The sequence below is a fragment of the Lathyrus oleraceus genome, chromosome 5 (genome assembly GCF_024323335.1).
Source record: "Lathyrus oleraceus cultivar Zhongwan6 chromosome 5, CAAS_Psat_ZW6_1.0, whole genome shotgun sequence".
NCBI lineage: Eukaryota > Viridiplantae > Streptophyta > Magnoliopsida > Fabales > Fabaceae > Lathyrus > Lathyrus oleraceus.
The window spans coordinates 149,830,817-149,851,718 of record NC_066583.1 but is presented as its reverse complement, the minus strand read 5'-3'; the positions used below and the strand labels follow the sequence as shown (position 1 = coordinate 149,851,718).

Sequence of the window (20,902 nt, the reverse complement as noted above, 5' to 3'; positions counted from 1 at the left end):
TTCACAAGGAACTGAGCAACTAAAGTACCTGGAAACAATCAAACACAGTTAGTAATCAAACAGACAAACCATAAACAGCAAGTTCAATCAAACAAACTATACAACTCAATACACAACACAAGGCAAGCACAAAGCTCAAGCCCAAGCTCCAAAAAACCTACAAAACCAAGTTATGTTAGTGTACAAACATCAACAACATCAATTAAAATTGATTTGGATCATTCTCCATGTGCATTATGCTTTTGATCCTGAAAAATCAAGCAAACATTAGCAACTAGACCACTAGGCCAAGCCTAGGGTCCAAAAGCAAGAAAAAATCCTAAAACAGCAAGGCATTCACAAACCTATCTCAAATTAAAGTCAAACAAGAGCAAACATCATTGGTCTCATGTTTATATCATTCATTATGCTCATGCTATGCACAAAATAAGGCAAACTAGTTCAAATGAGGCACCAAGCATACAAACAGAACTATTGCATTCAAATCCACATCAAAACAATTCCAAAAATTCTCAAATAATTTACACCTAAACAGGGGATAATCAAGGTCTACCATGTCAAATTTGAGCTCAATTGGGCAAATGGAACCATGTCAATGAAAATCAACAAAAACAGTCACAATTTCAGGCTCCAATTCACACCATCAACACATGCTTCCACTTCAAAAATTCATAACTCAATGAAAACAATAAAGAAATGGATGAGACCAAAACAGGGAGGTCCTACAATGTGTCTATTACAAGCCTATCAAATTTCATGATCATACAGCACCACATGAGCATTTCTCAACCAATCTACCAACATGTATCACATGGACTTGCATATTTGGCTAACAGAAATGAAAAATCACAATCAAATTGAAAATGCAATATAAAATTCCACAAAAATTCATACAGCATCTCAACATATTCATCAAACATCATGCAAAGTTTCACTCCATTTCAACAAGCATAGGTCACTCAAAGAAATCCAGCAAATTGACATCAAGAGGTGTGACACAAATTGTCACACCTAAGTTACAAAAATCATAACTCAATGGCCAGGCATCAAAAATGCATGAAATTTACATGGAAATAAACATCATCCAGTCAACATTCATCACAAAAATTTTCAGACATTTATTTTACAATATGAGAATTTCATGATCAAATTGGTGCAAGGTGTCAAAATGTAACACATGTGAAAGAAGCCTAGACCAATCCAAAAATATACCATGCACAACTTTGACCAATAGGTCAAAAATCATCTACACTCAACAACAAAGTCAACAAAACAATTTTCACATTTTTTTGATTTTTCTACAATTTTCTATGAATTTTTTAATGTGTTTGTAATTTTTTAAGAATTAAATCAAATTAATTAAAACATTCAGTGGCACTTTTGTAATTAGCGATGGCGCGGGAGGGAAACACTAAATTTAAAAATTCAAATAGAAATGAAGATCTACAGCGCTTCCTTCATCACTTTCGCTCAAGCTTTTTCCATAATTCAAGAAATTCGAAGAACAACAAATCTCCATGGAAATGAACAAATAGATACTCGTTAGAACCGTCTCAACCTCTACAATCCAAATACTAACCTATTGTAACCTAACAATTCCTAAATCAAGTGGATCGAAGAGATTAGGGTTTGTGTTCAAATTTTCGAATCCAGATATCTTTCCCTAGGTTCATCCATTTGCAAAACTAAAACTATCATCATACTCTACATGAAAAGGACTACAGCACGCATATAACAATTAAGAAAAGCATGAGATTCGAAAATCTTGAAACCTGGATATGGCAGTGTTGATTGAGCTGTTCTTCGTGTGAATCCACCTCAAACAGATGAACAAGGGAGATAGGGAAGGTGATTAATGCTTCCAGTTTCAATTGCCTTGGCCTCTATTGCTCGAAATCCGCATTTGCCATGGATGATGTGATTTTGAACAGTCACGATTCAGCCTTCCACGTGCTCCATTCTTCACAAACAGTTGGAGAAGATGATTAGAGGAAGTGAATGCAAAAAGAATTTCGAAGTTTGGTTGAGAATTGAGGAAGATTGAAGGATTTGAGGGTTTGGTGTTCTTGATGAAAATTGAGAGAATGTGAGAGGTTTTGATCTGGTTTTTTGATGAAATGAAAATTCTGTTATGATTATGAAGATGATTAAGATTATATATGAGTCCTTAATCCATGATTAATCATCCCATTAACCAAATTAACATTGTAAGTGAAAATGGTTATTTGTAAGAAAGGGCAAAAATGGAATTTCACTATGCCAGCTCAATGACACCTGTTGACAGCTCATGCAAACTCTAAATACCATGTGTGATCCATTGCCACTGGTCCCATTCTCATTGGATGCTTATTTCTCAATTTCACTATGTGGTAGCTTAATGTCCATTTTTAGCACTTCCATTTTCCAAGCCAAATCTCAAACCATATGCCTTAGCCATGAAATGATAATTCCAACATATTTCAAATGCCATTCATGAGGTGTAGCAAAAATCCCCACTCAAAAATTCCAATTATTTTGAAAGTTGGACAATTTTGCCCCTAGTCCAATTTAACTGTCCAGTTGAAAATTGACTTTTTGCCTTGGCCATTTTTGGGAAAATCCAATTATGCACCATGAAAGTACATGTCAAATGGAGTTTGTGCATATAAAGAACTTGCAATTTGGACAAACCATGTGGAAGTTATGGCCTCCTGATTATGGGTCATTTTTGAAATTCACTGAGCCATAACTTTCCAACCACACATGGGATTTTCAAGTTCTTGGACTTTTTGGAAAGGTGAGAACAAGATCTACAACTTTCATGTTGAACAAATTTTCATTTGAGGCTTCTTTGGACACGTGGCTTTGAGGTCAAAAACTTTCCATTTTTGGAAACTTCCATTACAAGTCACTTTCTATTTTTAGCAGTTTTTGTTATGACTTGCTTTTCTTCATTCTTAAGCTTTACAATGTCATTTAACACTTGTTCCAACATGAATGAAGTGTATCCAACTCATTTCCACCTCCAAATCCATCAGATCATGTACAGTTGACCACAGTTGACTTTTCATCTGACAGATGAATTTGGCAATGCATAGATCAAATCAAGCCCCAATCTCCAACTGAAATGACTCAAGGGTGAAACCCTAGTCTCAATAAGCACAATATAATCACAAAATGAACCTCATAACCAACATGAACCCCATCTCCTGATTAAACCCTGATTGGCCCAATACAGCTGATTAGGGTTGACCAGTGGTCAAAACCCTAATCTCAAGGAATCTTCTTCAATCTCCAGATGACATCCAACCATGATGATGATGATGTATCATTGCAATCAAGATGAAGACCAACATCCATTGAGAATCATAAAACCCTAATTCACAGCCCAATCCTCAGATGGCCCATGACCAGTCAATAAACCCTAGGCTTGCACTTGACTTTCTCATCTTCTGATCAAGACTTGAGAAGATAGCTTGCACAATGTAACCACATGATATGCAATATGCAATGCCTAATGACCTAAAAATGTATGCAATATGTTAATGCTAGTCCCAAGAGAGGAGGGCAAATTTTGAGGTGTTACAGCTTTGCAATCTTCACATTCCTTAAATAACAAACCCTCCAAGTGAATATTCTTTGGCTTATCTCTCATTGGATAACCAAGTTGACGACGAGCTAAGACTGGGTTGTAATTGATGCCTCCTTTTGTACCAAGAAAAGGTACATTAGAAAATCCTCCACAACTATCAGTGATATTAACTCCATCATAGTCACGACTATACCAAACAATATCTGAATGTGTGAGCGACATAATCTTCTGTGACCACAAAAGACCATCCTTAAGATCCCAAAAAGCATGGGACCTAGGCAAGTGAGAAATAAACCACTTGTACAACATAGGCATGCAACATGTAATCATTCCTCCGCTATAAAAATTCCCCATACGAACAGAATGATAGGCATCGACAAGTAAAGTAGGAACTGGATTTCCTATTAAGAAGATCTTAATGACATCCATGGCAACAAAGTCATCAAAACTAGGAAAGAGGAACAATCCATAGATAAGTAGAGCAAAAACAGCCTTAAACGCATCTGCACTCCTCATTCTGGCAAAATATTGAGCTTTGTTCATTATAAACTTAGTTGTCAAACCAAGCATTTTTCCTTTTATGGTCATTTGATCCATGATCTTTGACATTTTCAAGTGAGTAGCCTTTGCAATGTCTTGATCTTTGGGATCTTCTTCCAAACCATAAAATGGAGCTTGACTAGAAACAAGAACACCAAGCAAATGAGATTATTCTTCAAGTGTTAGCATAAGCTGATAGTCGGGGAAAATGAAACAGTGATACACAGGATCATAAAACTGAATCAAAGTAGAAAGAAGTCCATCTGCCATGTTGATCTTCAAAAGCGAGAGCTAATGTCCATATCTTTTGCTGAAAGTCTATGTGTCAACGAACAAAGATCTCAATCTCCTTGGGTATTCTAACTTAGGACTCTTGAAAGTGTACTTTTGAGTCATTTTCCTTCCAAAATCCATGATAAACCTAATATTTGCAACAAAAGTTCCTAAGTTCCTTGAAAACTTTGTTACAAAAATGATGTTTATGATGCACGGATGCATGAATGCACAAACACACAAATAATGGCCACACACAAATAGGGTTCAAAGGTTTGACGTCACGAGCATGCGGCTATGAGTCTAACCATCCAAAATGTACTATGCGTTTATTTTGTACCTGTACAACGGGTTCTACAAAGGTTCCCAAAAACCATTGACCCATCTTTCGGATATTATTAATATGCCAATTACTCGGGAATTAATAATATTCTAAGAGAATCTCATTTGAGTATAGTATCGCATATCAACTATTTCAGATTTACACCCTCATAGTCATTGCACTACATCCTAAAGGCCAAGTGGGGTAAATGGGTTACTAAGGTCCTAAACTTCTTAGGTTACCTAAATCAACATAGTATGTGTTTTCATAATTTCTTGATCAACAATACTAATTGTAAAGGGAACCTCCACATGAGTGGTGGATTCTCAAGTCAGTTTGTTCGGGATTAAACTCCTTATAAGCCTTCTTGAATATACCACATCCTATCTTATTTATGTACACTCAAGTCCAGGTTAGGACTTACCTCACCACACAATGGATCACCCAAAACAAAGAATCCAAACAAACAAGGCAAACAACTAATAATAACAACACAAATATAATCAAAATAGGCTTAACCCTCTTACAATGTCTTTTCCCTAGTGAAGTCGCCATTTCTATCGCAGTGAGAATCAGATATCAAGCTATTATATTAACTTGAATCACAAAACATTGAATGTTCACCACCGAACTTTAATTTATCTAAGGGAAAGGGAAAAGATCGAATAAAATCCTAATTTTTCAATATAAAAACAATGAGAAGAGATCTAAAGTTCGTGGGTTGGTTATACTAAGGGAAGGTATTAGCATCCTAAGTATCTATAGTATCCTATAGGAACCTTTTGAAAGTATTTGTGTTATGTTATTGTTTGGAAATTTTTTATTGGGAAGGACCTAAATGTTTTATTAAGTTTGCTTGCCAAAACTTCGCGGTCATGTGCCTACGTATCCTTATAAGGATGGAATCAGAGCAACCGTAGTTCACCTAACTAAGTTTGAAATAACAATTGATAATGATCAAGGTTCCAAAGGGGGGAGTAAGTGTTTATAACAAACACACTTACAAGAGTTACAAACTCTTATTTAAATCTAAGTTGAAAGTGAGAATGACTCTAACAAGGTTAAAGGGGAACTAGGGATTGCTAAGCTACCTATAACATTAAGTCAATAAAGAGGTTTTTCCCTTGGATTTGGGCAAAAATCTAAACAAAAGATAAACAAGATGTTCAAGCATGACATCCACAAAGATAAGCAAATGCCAAAGAAAGATGTTCAAGCATGACATCAAAGGTAAACAAATGGTAAAGAAAGATGTCCAAGCATGACATCCACGAAGATAAGCAAATGAAGAAGATGTTCAAGCATGACATCAACAAATATAAGCACATTATAAAGAAGATGTTCTAGCATGATATCAACAAAGATAACAAATGGTAAAGAAGATGTTCAAGCATGACATCAACAGGGACAAACAAAGATGAAGAAGATGTTCAAACATAACATCCACAAAGATAAGCAAATGAAGAAGATGTTCACACATGACATCAACAAATATATGGAAGCATGATCATAATAATATCAAGCATGGTATGTAAACACATATGTATAACATGTGATCATGAAAAAAGATATAATAACATCAATCAAAGATGTATAATGCTAACATGAATATGAATGACATTGATATATCATCATGAAGAAACAAAGATGAATGACATAACAATTCATGAACATGTATATGGATGTCATAATAAGTATGAATGGACATGTATATGCATGAAGTAAGACATGGTTTAGACATAACGTCAACTTAATCATGAAAACAAGTTAAGGTATTCAAGATATGCATGCTAAGGTTCAATATGATCACAATCAAAGGTTCAACAAAAATAAATAGGCAAAAAAAACAATGAATAAAAATGGATTGGGGGTAAGGGGATTTGAACCCCAAACCTCTTACACACTCAAAGCCTTAACACACACACTCTGACCAATGTGGCAGTGATACATCCATTAATTCATTTACAAACATTAATATATATAATAAAAAGGTTCCAGAAATTGGAAAATGACACCAACTGATCATTTTCTTCCTCGTGTTCTTGCATGTTTCTTTCAATTTCTTTTCATCTTCTTCCTCGTGTTCTAAAATTGGAAACCATAACTCTCTCAATTTTCCATGAAATTAAAAACCGTAAGAACCTAAATTGCTCTATTTTTCGCAAGGAATCTAATGATATTATTATCTCATCCTAAAACTCAATATACAAAGTGTGCAAAGGCAAAAAACAGAATTGCACTTTTAATTTTCAAACAATAAAATCTCAATGCATGAACATGGTATAATGCACACAGTAGCAAACATACAACAAACACATTATGTACTACATTTGTAATTCAATGAATATTCAAGAATGATGCATGAAAAAGGGTTTTCAAGTTTAAGTGCACTTACATATTGGAGAAAGTCCAATGCTTCTTCTTAGCTACTATATAGATAAGAGAGATATTCTACCAGCCTTGTTGATCCTTGAGGATAGTGTTTGAACAATGAGAATGGCCAGAGACAACTTGTATTATCTCACACAAATATTTTTGCAAAATGAAGAAGTGAAATGTTGAATGATAAAATAGATGGTACATAACTTGTTCAAGTGATTAAACAAACTCTAAATGGTGTCTATATATGATTTGTGGTGTTTGTTTGGAAGATACACGTGAGGAATAACTTCGGTTAGAGAACTTGCAAAAATAGTGTATTTTTGCAAATTCTAATGGAATGGGAGCTTGATGAAGTGTTGAGGGGTAATTGTTGTGTGTTTTGAGGCTTAAGGGATCCCTTTATTTATAGGGAAAAGTGGGGATTAGAACTGGTTAGAAACAAAAGTTGTGAAGTTATGGTTTTGGTTGAGAATGAATGAGAAATTTGCATGAATTGTGGAGTTTCAAGGAGTTTGTCATGTTTTCCTAGCTTCTACAAGATTGATTCTGATCACTTAAGATTGTTTATGATATTTAGGGAAAAGTTTCAAGGGTGAAAGAGTGAGTTGTTGGCATAAAGCTTGCTTTATCAAAGTAGTAATGTGACCTTTTCCAAATTCACCCATAAATGATATAATGCAATGGACAAAACCTCAATTCCTTGTGTAATGCACTTAGGATCCATATAAACATCTGATTATGAGAGATTTATACACAAATGGACATGCAATCACGGTATTTTCCCATTTGAAATGGTTTTCCTCAAAGAATTCATCATGAACATGACTTGAAATTCAAGTTTGGAACCCTAACTTCTCATTTTCGAAACTCATAGCTCATGCATGGGAAAAAATGTACTTGTACTTTTTGAAAAGACCCGTAAATGCTCTACAACTTTCATATTTTGAGTTTTTTCTAAATCAAAGTGGACCATGATGAAAATTGTCTGTAAAGTTTATTACTTTTTAGGGATCAAAGTTGAGTTGAAGATTTTCTAAGTGTTTCAACTTGAGACACCAACTTTATGGCCTCATAACTCAAAATCCTTGCACTTTTAGGGAATCAACCCTCTAGAACAAATTTGAAGTATGGAACAAGAGATTTAATTTGTGCTTTGGATCAAAGAAAATGACTACTTTGATTGGAAGTTATGGCTTGAGAAAATAGTGCACTCGAACATGGAATTTGGATACTTAGTGAAATTTTCAATGTCTTCAAGATTGCCCTTTTTGCAAGTAACCTCGTTTCTCTTGATTTTTCTTGATCAAATTCATCAATTAAATATATACTCATGAAATTTAACTTGAGAAGTTCATATTTGATCATAAATCTCAAAAGTCGAAGGTTTGACTTTGCATGGCATTGGTTGTGTATCAGATGAATTTGAATTTTTTAATCTTCAATGAATTCAAACTCTTGAGCCAATTGAACATCATAGATGGGCTATAAGGATGTAATTTAGTGTGTTGATTAATGTCTCAAGGCTTTATATCATGTCTTGATCAAAATTCTCAGATGAAATTGGATGTTGATGAGAAACCCTAATTAATGAACCTGATGAAAGTGAAGCTTGATGCACTTGTGATTAGCTCAAAATACACTTATTTGTTGATGGAGAGAGATATATTGAGTGTATGAGAACTTGATTTATTTATGATCAATCCAAAACTTTGACTGATCAATCCTTTGAGCTCTTTGAGGGAAACCCTAATTCACAAATAAAACAAACCAGACATATCTTGATCTTGAGGTTAACTATGCATGAATGATATCTAGGATGAACATGATTATGAAATCTATGGGTAAAATTTGGGGTGTGACACTTTTCATAGTGAATCAAGATCAATGAGATGAGATTAGGTCTTAGGATGGTCAGTTGACTTTGGTCAACTAGTTGACCAAAAAGTCAACAATTGACCAAGAGTCAACTTAGATAAAAATGTGTATTTTCTTATGGACAATTGAATGTGGACCACAAAACCTATGAACCAAATGAATTATGCCATCCTATGAATCAAACCAAATGAAAATCAATCAAACAAAAAGTCAAGAACATGTGAAACTTTGAACCCTAATCAATGAATCAGGACCATGAATCTTAAGCAAGCAACTAAATCCATCCATAATGGACCAATATAATATTTCAAACTTGACTTCACACAAATGGTGATGGTACCACAACCAACAACTAGGGTTTTAGGAATTGAATTGATCCTGGTGACACTTACACCTAACACTATTTAACTAATACCAATGACCACAACCATGGTCTAAGAATCAGGGTTTCAAGCTATACTCCATGATAAAGACATCCAATATGAAAGGTTCTCCCTCTATTAAATGCTATATGTAATCCAAGCCCTTGGATCCATGATTTTGAGTTCCTCAATGCAAATGGAATGTACATGATGCTACGGGTATGCAAATGAGATCATAAACCAAAGGTTAGGTAGAAATGGAAAGGGGAGGACAAATTTGGGGGTATGACAATATTGATAGGAAAATAAGACTAAAAATAAAAGGAAAATATTTGAGAAACCCTAACATTATATATGCATATATTATATAATCAAAATTAAGTGAAATAAAAGTATAAATGTTTAAGGAACCCTAACCGTGTATATACAGAGATTAGATAATCAAAATCAAATCTGAATAATGACATAGAGAAGCTGCAAGGATTCTGCCGGGATATTGAAATTGAAATTGAATATGGAGAAGTTATACGATTGTTGAGTAAAAGGTAATTAAAACAACAATTTATCCTAAACGTAATTAATTATGATATGCTTCACCTATTCATTTGGTATCATGTAATTCTTTATTACATATAATTTGATTTTTAAATAAATTTCCATTAAAAGTACTAAGAACAAATTTTATTATTGGAATTATAAATAATTATTTTAACGATAAATTTAAAAGTTACAATTTTGATGTTTCTGCAAAGAATGAGAATTTTTTTTAATCTCTCCGGAGTTTAGACATGTTTCTGCAATTGATTATAAACGCAAAGAAAGTCAGATTTTCAACTAAAATTTGATAATATTTTTATAAAATTTGCTAATGGATGTTTTTGATATTGAATATATTCGTAAACCGATAATTATGAGTATTTACAAGTTTATGATTTATAGAGAACATGTTTCAAAAGAATCATTTGTAAATGAAATTGAGAATTTCAGAAGATGAATTTTTAACCTAAACAAAATAAATTTAATTTCAGAACTTCAAACAATATGTGTGGGTTCTTTCACTTATAAATGCTCAATGAACTATTATATTATCCACACTACTCACTCCCCCTCAAGTGTGAGTCCACAATGCTCCCCTCAAGTGAAATCTCTTCTTACTTCCAAGATCTCTTGTACCGCACAAAACATTTCTTATTCACCACACTGGCGCCGTTGAATTTCGATACAAGTGAACATTTCTTATTCACCACACTGGCGCCGTTGAATTTCGATACAAGTGAACATTTCGTATTCACCACACTGACACCGTTGAATTTCGATACAAGTAAGCCGGTCCCTTTCTGAAAACAAAGGCCGCTCATGATACCATTATTGGAGGAGTTTTTTCACTAGGGAGCATTGTGGGTAGAGCAACAACTTTGTGAATGACACACCACATATTCACCAAAAACCTTAAGGTGATAGGTGAGTGGGTAGAGCAACACCTTTGTGAGAGACACACCATATATTCACCCAAAATCTTAAGGTGATAGGTGTTTGAGTTCTCTCACTTATAAATGCTCAAGTCTTCACATTACCAACAAATGTGGGACTATTATATTATCCACACTATACATTCTCAAGATGAGGTGCATTGAACTATTACATGTGCACTTAGGCTTAATTTTAATTTGTAAATCAGAAATAAAAAAAATAAAAATAAAATATGCTTCTTTGATATATCAATTGAAGAATGAAAAAGATTAAAATTATATAATTGAACCAAACAAATTCAGAATTTTGACACTGGGCCCTAATCCTTCATATGCAGATTTAAACTCAAACGCAAAGATGGTTAGAATTAATACTGAAACACATCAATTTAAAAAAAAAGTATATCCTTTTGATTTGAAAATCAAAAACCATGATAGAAATTTAGGGAAAGAGTAGAGTATGCTTCTTCTAAAGAGAAATTGAGGATGCAAAACAAAAATGATGGAAGAAGAAAGATAAGAGTAAAAAATAATCAAATTTATGGAAAGAATGAAAACTTTACTTGATTTTGTTATCAATAAATTTACTGTTCCTGTATTTTGGAACCTGAAAAGAGAAAAAAAAGACGTTATTTTGTATTAAAAAGATAACTACAATAATTAAACCACTAATTCTAATAAATTTATAAAAATTAAAAATTCATAATTAAAAAAATCATAATATATTAAAAGTAGATTGAGAGAATGAAGTGACATTTAATTTAGGATAAATGGTAATTTTGATATAAATTAATTTTTATATAATAAAAATAAAAGTTGATTAGTAATTTACTACTCCCCAAAAGTGAAAAATACTGAACATAGCGTTTCTTCATTGACTCAAGTGACTCTTGTATTCTATTGCAGTTCCATTTGGGCGCCAAAAAGGTTTCTAGGTTTTAATTTTTCGTTCTTTCACCCCCTCTTTCAATTTTCTTCTATATATATTTCATTCAGTTTCTTCAAATTCATAACATCACTCTTCACACAGTGAAACCAACTCTTTCAACTTTCCAGAAATGTCTGCAACCGGCAAGGGGAAGAAGCGCGAGGAGCACGACCAAGCTTCCGACGGCGACTCTGAAGGCCACGCGCCTCCCAAAAAGGCACTCAAGAAAGATTCCGACGATAATAACTCCGATGACATCACCGTCTGTGAGGTTTGCTCCTCAAAAACCCCAACTCCATTTCTAGGGTTTTTTTTAACCTTTTATTTATTTTTATTGATTTTGTTTGACGCAGATTGGGAAGAACAGGAAGGTTTCCGTGAGGATCTGGCAGGGTAAGATTTGGGTGGACATTCGTGAATTTTACATCAAAGATGGGAAGCAATTGCCTGGCAAAAAAGGTATTTTTATTCCTATCATCCTCTCATTTTCGAGTTGCTGGTTCATTTATGTGGATGCATTGTTGTTTACAAAATATTGTAATGGGTTGTTTGCTTATTGGGTTTTGTAAGTAAATGTTATCTACACATTGTGGTTGAGTAGTTTATTTTTGTAAGAGATTGTTGAAATATTCAATAAGATATGATGTTCGAATTGATGGTAACTGCACTTTCTACTTGCATTTAGATTGTGATTAGTAACTATTTTTTTCTTGACTTTGCTCTCCAACATGTTGTAGTAGTGATACATGATGTTTCTAGCTGCTATTCATTTGTACTGTTTGTGCTGACTTTATTTGAGTTATGAGTGAACCAAATGTATGCTCATGTAGTTCTGTCAGCCTGTGTTGAATAGATAAAATGGAAAGCTAGTATCAGCAATATTCTTTGCTTTTGATTCAAAGAGGTGGACAATTTCATTTCACAATGACTTAAATCATTTTTGTAAATGGTCTATCATTATGTGAGAAATAAATAGGACTTGTGCTGATTGTGAGTGTGCTATGTTTTATGTAAGCATTTATATGCAAACAACCTTTTGCATTTTAGGTGGGAAGGTTTGGTAGTAGTTTTACCAAGTTGGAAATGCTGTAGTTGTTGAATTGATTAAAGTGAATTGACACTAAACCTGATGTTTATCAATTTCAATTTTTTCACTGATTCAATTCAATTTTATGGAAATTTTGTTTGTTACATCATTTTTTGGATCATGTTACTACTCTTAAGCCTCCTCGTGGCCAGGCAGTATGATGGCTTTGTGAACACATTTGTGTTGGAAATTTATGTGTTCTTGCCTTTTTCCTTTCATACTGGTTATTGTTGAATTTTGGCTTACATGTTTGTTTGTTTGTCTTCCTGTCTTTTGACCCAATTTAACTTTATATACAAGGACCTTGGCAAACAAAATAAACTGGCAGTATCTGTTTGTTTGTTATGTATGACCTTAGAATTGTTTCAGATTGCATGAAAGGTTTCCAGTTTGGATCAAGTAGAGTATCTGAATAGATTTTGCTGTCTTCAATTTATTTGCTGAAAATTTAGTTCTTGATAAAGTTCATTGGCTTTGAGTGATCTTTGTACTCAGTCCACCAAGTTGGATAATGCTTGGTGGTGGCTGTTAAATTGATGTCAAGAAGTTACAATGACATCTGTATTACTTTTTTTTCCAGGTATCTCTCTGTCCATGGATCAGGTACATCTTAACTTTATTGAACTTGTATATTTTCATGTTGCTTTCTATTCTGTTCTCAGCCCATTTTCATTGATTAATTGTCTGTCTCCCTTTTGTGCAGTGGAATGTGCTTCGTGAGCATATTGAAGACATTGACAAGGCTGTGGTTGAGAAGTCTTAGGAAGTTGTGCATTAAGTGGAATTACCTGCCCAAATATTACCTATGGGTTTCTTTAGTTCTTTTTTTTGAATCATTAGAAGTATTAGAAGTGGTGATATGATGTAGTATTATCCTAGTATTAGGTATGCATGGAAACCTCTGGATTTTGTTTTCTGCGAATCTTGAATGTGCATCAAGGTCTAAACTTTAATTAGTAGCCTCCTTGAAATCATTGTAGTTGGTTATCAATGCATATGTAAAGTGTTAACGGTTGGTGTGTAGGTGTAGTTCTCTTATTCACTGATGCCTCTATCTTGAAAGACTTTTTTCTGCTCTGAGTTAAGATATTCCCCTATTCCTCCCCCTTAATGTTTTGTTTGAGAGTTTAGAGGAGACAGATGAGAACTAATATTTGGGGGAAAAAATAGAGATATTTTAAAACATTTGTTAAAAGAATGATTTTGCATAATAGAATGATAATGTTTAATTTAGGATATTATAATCATATATTCTAATTCCATAATTTATAGAAGCCTTTCAAAAGTGTCTAAACCCAGCCTCTAAGACTCCCCATGCTACCTGTGATTTGATATTCCTTTTTTATTAATATACTTTCTGTGTCATTTTTTAATTTATTTTTTATATATATTAAGATAGTTAATTATTATTGTTATTTTTCAAACAGTAGTTCTTTTTTTATATATATAATATTTTTAATTATTTATTACATTTATTTTATTTTCTCTTTTTTAGTAATAATTATCTAAGTGTAATTAATATTATCTTAATTTTACAAGTGATACTTAAAAAGAAATAATTTAAAAAAAAAAAAATGATTCTTACATAGGAACAGAGGTAGGATTATTTTACTATTACAAAATGGTAAGCATTTGGTCAGCATTTGATCAACTTTTCCTTCTCTTAATAACAAACGTGGTAAGGGTTAGTTCGTGATTTTTGTTTAAGAGATACTACTGCCTTTGCGTTGAGTTAGAGTAAGAAACAAGTTGTGTAAATTCTCATTGAGTAATTTTTTTTTGTTCAATGAAATCATAACTTATGATTGCACGGTACTGGCTAGTCCTAATGATTGTTATGTTTCCCTTCTAATAGTTGCATAGGATTCAATATAAAACAATCTTACCGAATAGAGTAAACTTTAATCTATAAAAATGTTAAATTAACAGTAGTGACTTATACACAATTTCTCATGTTTACAAAGAAAACTGTGAATATGATTGAATCTTTTAAAAAATTGCATCTATATATCTGAAGTCGTGCACAAAGGGAAATTTAAGCTGATCCCACGATTGGTATAGGAAAAAATATTCCATCCCAGCAAACAGAAGATGAATATCAATTACTTTATTTTCATGTAAACCAAATTCTTCATTCAGTTACAATCACAGAAGAGACAAATAATAAGATAAAATACAATTTACTTAATCTAGAGCAACTTTTTGGGTCAATAATGATAATGCAATATCTGTTAATCAAATGAGTAGAAGTTATTTAATGAATGAAAACGGCACCAACAAGCACAATCTCCAGCAGCTATTATTTCTGAAAACTTGCATCGTTTTACAGACTCTGAAAGCACCACTTCATGAATATTGAAGTTAACATTCCTTCACCAATACATTCTCATTTGAAGGTGATTATGGTTGCAATTTGGCACACACTCAATAAGCACTACATGAACAACATGAGGATTAAGAAGGGAGAGTGGACAATACAGCTTAATTATGTACATCTTGTGATCCATTATCATTGCACAACAGGTACGCTGATGGATCCCATGTCAAGTACCCTTGGCAGTATCTGCACAATGAAACGGCTTGTTCAAATTTGGGGTAAAAAACATACCATATTCAGAATTTACAGTCAAGATCCTCTTCAAGCCATACCTCACCCAGCCGTGCATTGATTTTCAAGGGCACAAAACCATCAGCACGGGTCAGACCTACATTGACAATTGCAGTTGCTGCTCCTGCCTCATGAGCTGCCCTGTGAATAAAATTTAGAAATGAGTGATGCTAGATATGCCGTCAGTCATTTCATCACAGACTAAGTAAAAATGTTTCATGGCTTGAAGCTCAAGAATACATTCTTTCAAGATTCCAAAACAGTCTCGTTCATTCCGAACACTAATGAAAAGGCCTACATAATCTTGAAAATACCTGACAAGTCGAAAAGCAGACATGGTCATCACAGACGAACCTAGGACAAGAAAAGCATCACAACTTCTAGATGCTTCCATTGCCATATCAGCTCTATCCTTTGGAACATTATCACCGAAAAAGACAACCTTCACAATTATTGACAATGAAAACGTTGTAAGCAATTCACATTTAATTTACCTAAGCAAGAACCCACAAGATGCAAATATTATAAGGTACAGTTTGGTCAGATACATTTATGTATACACTCATAGAATAACTTAATTTGTTCAGAACAGGAAAAAAGTTGCCTAGGATAAGCCTGTAACCGAATATATTCTCAACCAGTTGTCAGAATATCCGGAATGCAGCTGAATAAATTGGTCTACGCAGCTGCACTACACTTCAAGCCAAATTATTAAAGATAGTTTTTCTTTCCTTCTTTTTAACCTTTGACTTTGTACAAGAGAAATAATCAGGTGCTCATATATTCTTCACTCTTTCAGAATTATAAATTATAAATAGAGCTTATGCTTATTTTGTCCCCACTAAATTCAAGGCGATAATATTGAAGAACAATAATTTGGTACAAAATAAGCAGGGCTAAAGTACCCTCTAAACACAAATAGCCGGCAAATAATTCAACTGAAAGAGGCAAGATGACCTACATCAGGTTTGAGAACACCATTGCACTTCTGGCAGGTTGGTATGATAAAATCCTCCTCCCAAAACTTTTCGTCAATCTCAATATCACCATCCGGTCTTTGTTTCATTCCAAAGCTTTTGTCTGACCCAGGGTTTCCATGGTCCAAACTATCAATTGCTTCTGCCCACTGTTTTAGAACCCAATGGTCCAAAAATTAGACTCAGCAGTAAAGGCAAACATGGAAGAAAATTATGCATTTCTATAGTCTGAGAAACAAAAACATATAATATCTGACCAAATCCTAGGATACTATTCCTGCTTGTTTTTTATTTGATTATGTTGTTTACTTAACAGGCAACACAAAACTATAAGAGAAACTATAAAGAAAAATTTCAAGATTAACAAAATTGGATAGAAACATAGTTTTGGATAGAACGTCATGGCGGAATTTTATTCATGCAGCTGTGGTGGTGGTGGTTGTTGTTGTTGTTTACTTAACATATTTGTTTCCTTCTGTAGAAAAAAAAACAGATTTGTTTCCTACATAGGATCAATTCTGCATTCATATTTCCTGCTGTAGAATTTGATTTTAACAGAGAAACAAAAAAGACATTCCTCTCTTCTTATTTATTTACATATTTCTTGAGAAAACTCTAGAGATTGTTTCAATATAAGCCCTACAAATTATATAAATGCTTGCAAGATAAAGATGGTACACTCACTCGAACTTTGGAGTTAAAAAATACAAGAAAATAAAAGGTAATTAAAAAGGTTTTCTGAGTGTACCGCTAAGCCAACTCAGTTGTAGCTGTGCAAGGACATCGGACTGCAGGATCGCGGGTTTGAACTCGCAACATCCCACTTATTCACCTTTAAGGATGAAATTCAGCCAATAGGCTACTCGACAAAAAAAAAAGATTTTTTGAGTTAAGAAAGTAGTTTTTATGTTGGATCTACAAATAAAGGGTAGAGGTGTCTTTTAAGTACGACAGATTTAATATCCAGTATTATTACCCTAACCATACGGATTCTTCATTGGATATACTTGTCTTTCCCTATTCACTTATCTCTTTTATTTAAAATTTATAGTTGTCCAGCAATCAAATTTCAATTCACAACCAGTTCTCCCCAAGTTATGCACCAGATGGACTACACCCAACAGTTTTCATTTTCACATTCTAAGACTTCTGTTTCAGCAGATTTAAAACCTTTTATGAGTAAAACCAACCCAAGTAAACCATCAATAAATAGTTTTTACACATGTACTACGACAACTATCACCCACCAAGAATCATTATCTCTCATCTATGTTTTAAATCTTTCAACATGATAACATATTAGATCTTTTCAATATCATGATTGTGTTTGTCAAACTCACAAACTCCCAATAAAAATAACCCGAATTACTAACCTTTGGATTGAGGACCTTCAATTGGTCCTGAAATAAGCTTCGGCAAAGGGAATATCCACAATCTAAACAAATTACAGTGTATACAGTCCCATGTAATTCTAATGGGTTGCTACCAGCTCTATGATGCAGCCTGAAAATAAGATATAACTATAAGAATATTCAAGGATAGGCTTGTACTAACATGTAAAATCTGAAGCATTCTAAGTAGGTTTAGTTGATAATGATAATAACTAGATACCTATCAACATTTTGGGTAATCATAAAATCAATTCGGCCAGCTTTCTCGAATGTTGCCAAAGCTCGATGCGCAGCAGATGGCTGTGACGCAGTAAATTTTCTCCACCCAGCATAGCTCCTAGCCCAATATCTCCTCCTGGCTCGGCTTGAACGAAGAAACTCCTTTTAAATAATGTCAAAAGAAAGGCGAACACAAACTCAGATACTAAGTTGAAATTGAAAACACAAGTTTGAGATTATGTAGCCAATCCTTGAATTCCTTAGTTTTCTTGACTATGTTTGGCATGAGTCTGTAGTTGAGTTTGTCCCCTCCACCCCCCTACTTCACGTTATTGCCATAAATCTTCAATTTCACTATAAACATGGTAATGCCAAATTCTATATCACATTCATAGATGGTGAGAATATTGTTTCCCTATGTTTCTTGCTTACTTTCCTTACACCAAGATACAAATATCCTGTTCAGTTAACTCAAACAGCAACTTTTATTCTCTTTTAGAAAACCAAATATTCCGGCTTTTTTTCATTTGGCGATGATATTTAAGGTGTTAAAGAAATTCCGAGCTATTAAAAAAACCAATTGTAGCAGAATATCTATATACACAAGTCTATGTTTTCCTATTCTTAACTATCACTTTTTTTGTTGGGGATGGTTTCCTATTGTATTTGGGCACCATCAAAAAACAGTAAAAGAAGCAAGTCTGGTTGACTTGCCTTTAGCTCACCTGGTGCGTTATTGGTCTGAAACCAGAACTATAAGCGCCATTAGGGCTGAAATAAATAATAAATTGCTATTAGTGAAATGGAAGAAAAACAAAAACAGAATAAAAAGTTAACATTCAAGCATCAAGGGTAATAAGTTTTAGTAATTCATTCCATATTCTCGAGATGTGAAACTCCATAAGGATGAAGCATATCTTAGAGATGTAAACAAAACAATAAAGTCACGCATTCTTCCGTTATAGCTTAAGCTTTCGGGATAGTAACTCCTAAACTATATTTAGCCCAACTATAACAAAAAGCTATGTTAAATAGATTTGGATCCCATCCCAAAAGTTAGCTCAAAGAGTGAGGCCGCCCTCACTTATTTATAAGTCCAACAGTCCGAAAATCTAAGCAATGTAAGACTCCAACGCAACTTCAACACTGAGTTAGCACTAGTAAGCAGTCATCGATTGTATGGTAGACCTCCCACCAATAGCTGCATTATGTGTGCACATGGTTTCAAATAATTACATCGATAGCCAGTATGTCATCTTTTTGCCCCTTTGTCACACTACCGATGCAGCCTATTACTATTAAACCTAGAAATTGAAATCCAAATAAACCTAAATATCTCTTCTGTCCGAAGTCTTAATATTGACAGAAAATACAAAATAACATTGAAAATATCAGATGTCCTATAAAGCAAAGTGTGAAACAGTTGAGCAAATTCTGTGCACACCGTGCATATCACAATTTGTAGTGAATGGAAAATAAGCTCTCAATCCCAGGCATAGAATGATAGATTAAATCAAAGTGATGAAATATAGTATTAATTGACCATAAGTCTAAGCACAATATAAGTGACAACAAGAACCAGAAAGAAATCTGGTGCACCAGTCAATCCTCTTTTGTTGCCATCGATTTTCGAATGATATATAAACAAAATTTATAGGGTGCTACTACAAATATGTTAATGTGAAACATCTACAAGGTCCTCTAAATATATAGTGGTAAAATGATTCAACATGATAGAAAAGTATTGCAAGTAGCAATTATGAGCATAACTACATGTGGTCTACAAGCATCGCAAGATAAATATTCCGGTTAACCTAATATCGAAACCAGAAAGAAAGTAAGAGACAGAACCTTCTATAGTCAGGGATACCACACTCTGTACTGATTCCAGCACCAGTCAATACCATGAGCTTGGTACTATACATAAAAACTGAAATTCAGTTAGGTATCTGTTTCATTCTGAAAATGTAAACTACAAAAACACTGTTAGTTATACTTCAAAAATATATTTGTAACTGGAATTGAAAATGAACCTTTTTTCAAAAAATTGATACAAAAGCTCAACATCTTTGGCACTAGGAGGATCTGCATCAGGAACCACCTTCCTATCCCTTATGACATTATTAGAGTGGTGTTTTTCATCGTTTACAATTGGGAAGGTTCCGGGTGCAGAGATTCGACACGATGTTTGAACGAACCTCACACAAGCCTTGAATGATATGAATCTCCCTTCTGTTGTTGGTAAGTTCCAATTTTGAGTTCGTAGCAGTTTCCTGGCGAATACAAGGCTCTGCAATGTGTAGAATTTGCAACATGGTATAAATGGATGAAAAAGTAATATAGTAGTAGCAGAGAAAGAGAGAGAGGGAGAGGGGAAGAGAAGTTACGGTGAGCGAGGAAGAAGGTGACATTGGAAGTAATAACATAATTTCAATTCAAAGGATTGCGTCGGTCATTGGTAAAATCGTCGTCGCTTTGGTTTTGTTTTCTTTATAATCGGTCCATTATTGTTGCAGAGACTCGTCCACGCTTCCACGTTACATACTTCTCTTCCGCCTATTATTACTTCTTTTTCACGGAGAAAAATAAAGGCACCAAACAATGCCCACCAAATATTTTAATTTAACATATTTTTATGTTTTTCATCAATTTTCAATGAGAAAGGTCTCTTTTGGTTAGTCATATTCAATCTAGTAGGTATCACCACTAGGATATTTAAAATACGTGAACCGATTCGAATCAAATCGAGTTAAAGTTAAAATATTAAATGAATATGTTTAGTTAGTTATCCGAACTACAAAAGAGCACATTGAAGATAAAGAACATAATGGAAGAGAGAAAAGGAAACTGCAACTAATTTTCAAAATAGAAATTGATTATTTTAGAATCTGTTTTCAG

At 33.8% G+C, this 20,902-nt stretch overlaps 2 protein-coding genes across 6 annotated transcripts; one reads left to right on the top strand and one right to left on the bottom strand.

Annotated features, from left to right (window-relative positions):
- The first annotated feature begins 11,585 nt into the window (after nucleotides 1–11,585).
- LOC127079120 (RNA polymerase II transcriptional coactivator KIWI) lies at nucleotides 11,586–13,855 on the top strand. 4 transcript variants are annotated; one of them, XM_051019545.1, is made up of 5 exons: nucleotides 11,586–11,721; nucleotides 11,851–11,993; nucleotides 12,076–12,181; nucleotides 13,390–13,412; nucleotides 13,513–13,855. In XM_051019545.1, the coding sequence occupies exons 2-5, from the start codon at nucleotides 11,853–11,855 to the stop codon at nucleotides 13,570–13,572; spliced, it is 330 nt and encodes a 109-aa protein (XP_050875502.1). In that variant the 5' UTR covers nucleotides 11,586–11,721; nucleotides 11,851–11,852; the 3' UTR covers nucleotides 13,573–13,855. The 4 variants fall into 4 exon arrangements, with proteins under 4 accessions (XP_050875502.1, XP_050875501.1, XP_050875499.1 ...); XM_051019544.1 differs by having other exon boundaries at nucleotides 11,618–11,721; nucleotides 11,825–11,993; XM_051019542.1 differs by having other exon boundaries at nucleotides 11,621–11,729; nucleotides 11,825–11,993.
- Nucleotides 13,856–14,896: 1,041 nt separating this feature from the next.
- On the bottom strand, nucleotides 14,897–20,624 carry LOC127079119 (NAD-dependent protein deacylase SRT2). 2 transcript variants are annotated; one of them, XM_051019540.1, is made up of 10 exons: nucleotides 20,392–20,624; nucleotides 20,038–20,294; nucleotides 19,856–19,921; nucleotides 18,730–18,775; nucleotides 18,006–18,166; nucleotides 17,768–17,897; nucleotides 16,379–16,543; nucleotides 15,732–15,859; nucleotides 15,459–15,558; nucleotides 14,897–15,372 (listed from the first exon to the last, which is right to left on the bottom strand). In XM_051019540.1, the coding sequence occupies exons 1-10, from the start codon at nucleotides 20,428–20,430 to the stop codon at nucleotides 15,319–15,321; spliced, it is 1,146 nt and encodes a 381-aa protein (XP_050875497.1). In that variant the 5' UTR covers nucleotides 20,431–20,624; the 3' UTR covers nucleotides 14,897–15,318. The 2 variants fall into 2 exon arrangements, 1 of the variants encoding a protein (XP_050875497.1); XR_007787903.1 differs by having other exon boundaries at nucleotides 15,223–15,372; nucleotides 15,459–15,553.
- Nucleotides 20,625–20,902: the final 278 nt, after the last annotated feature.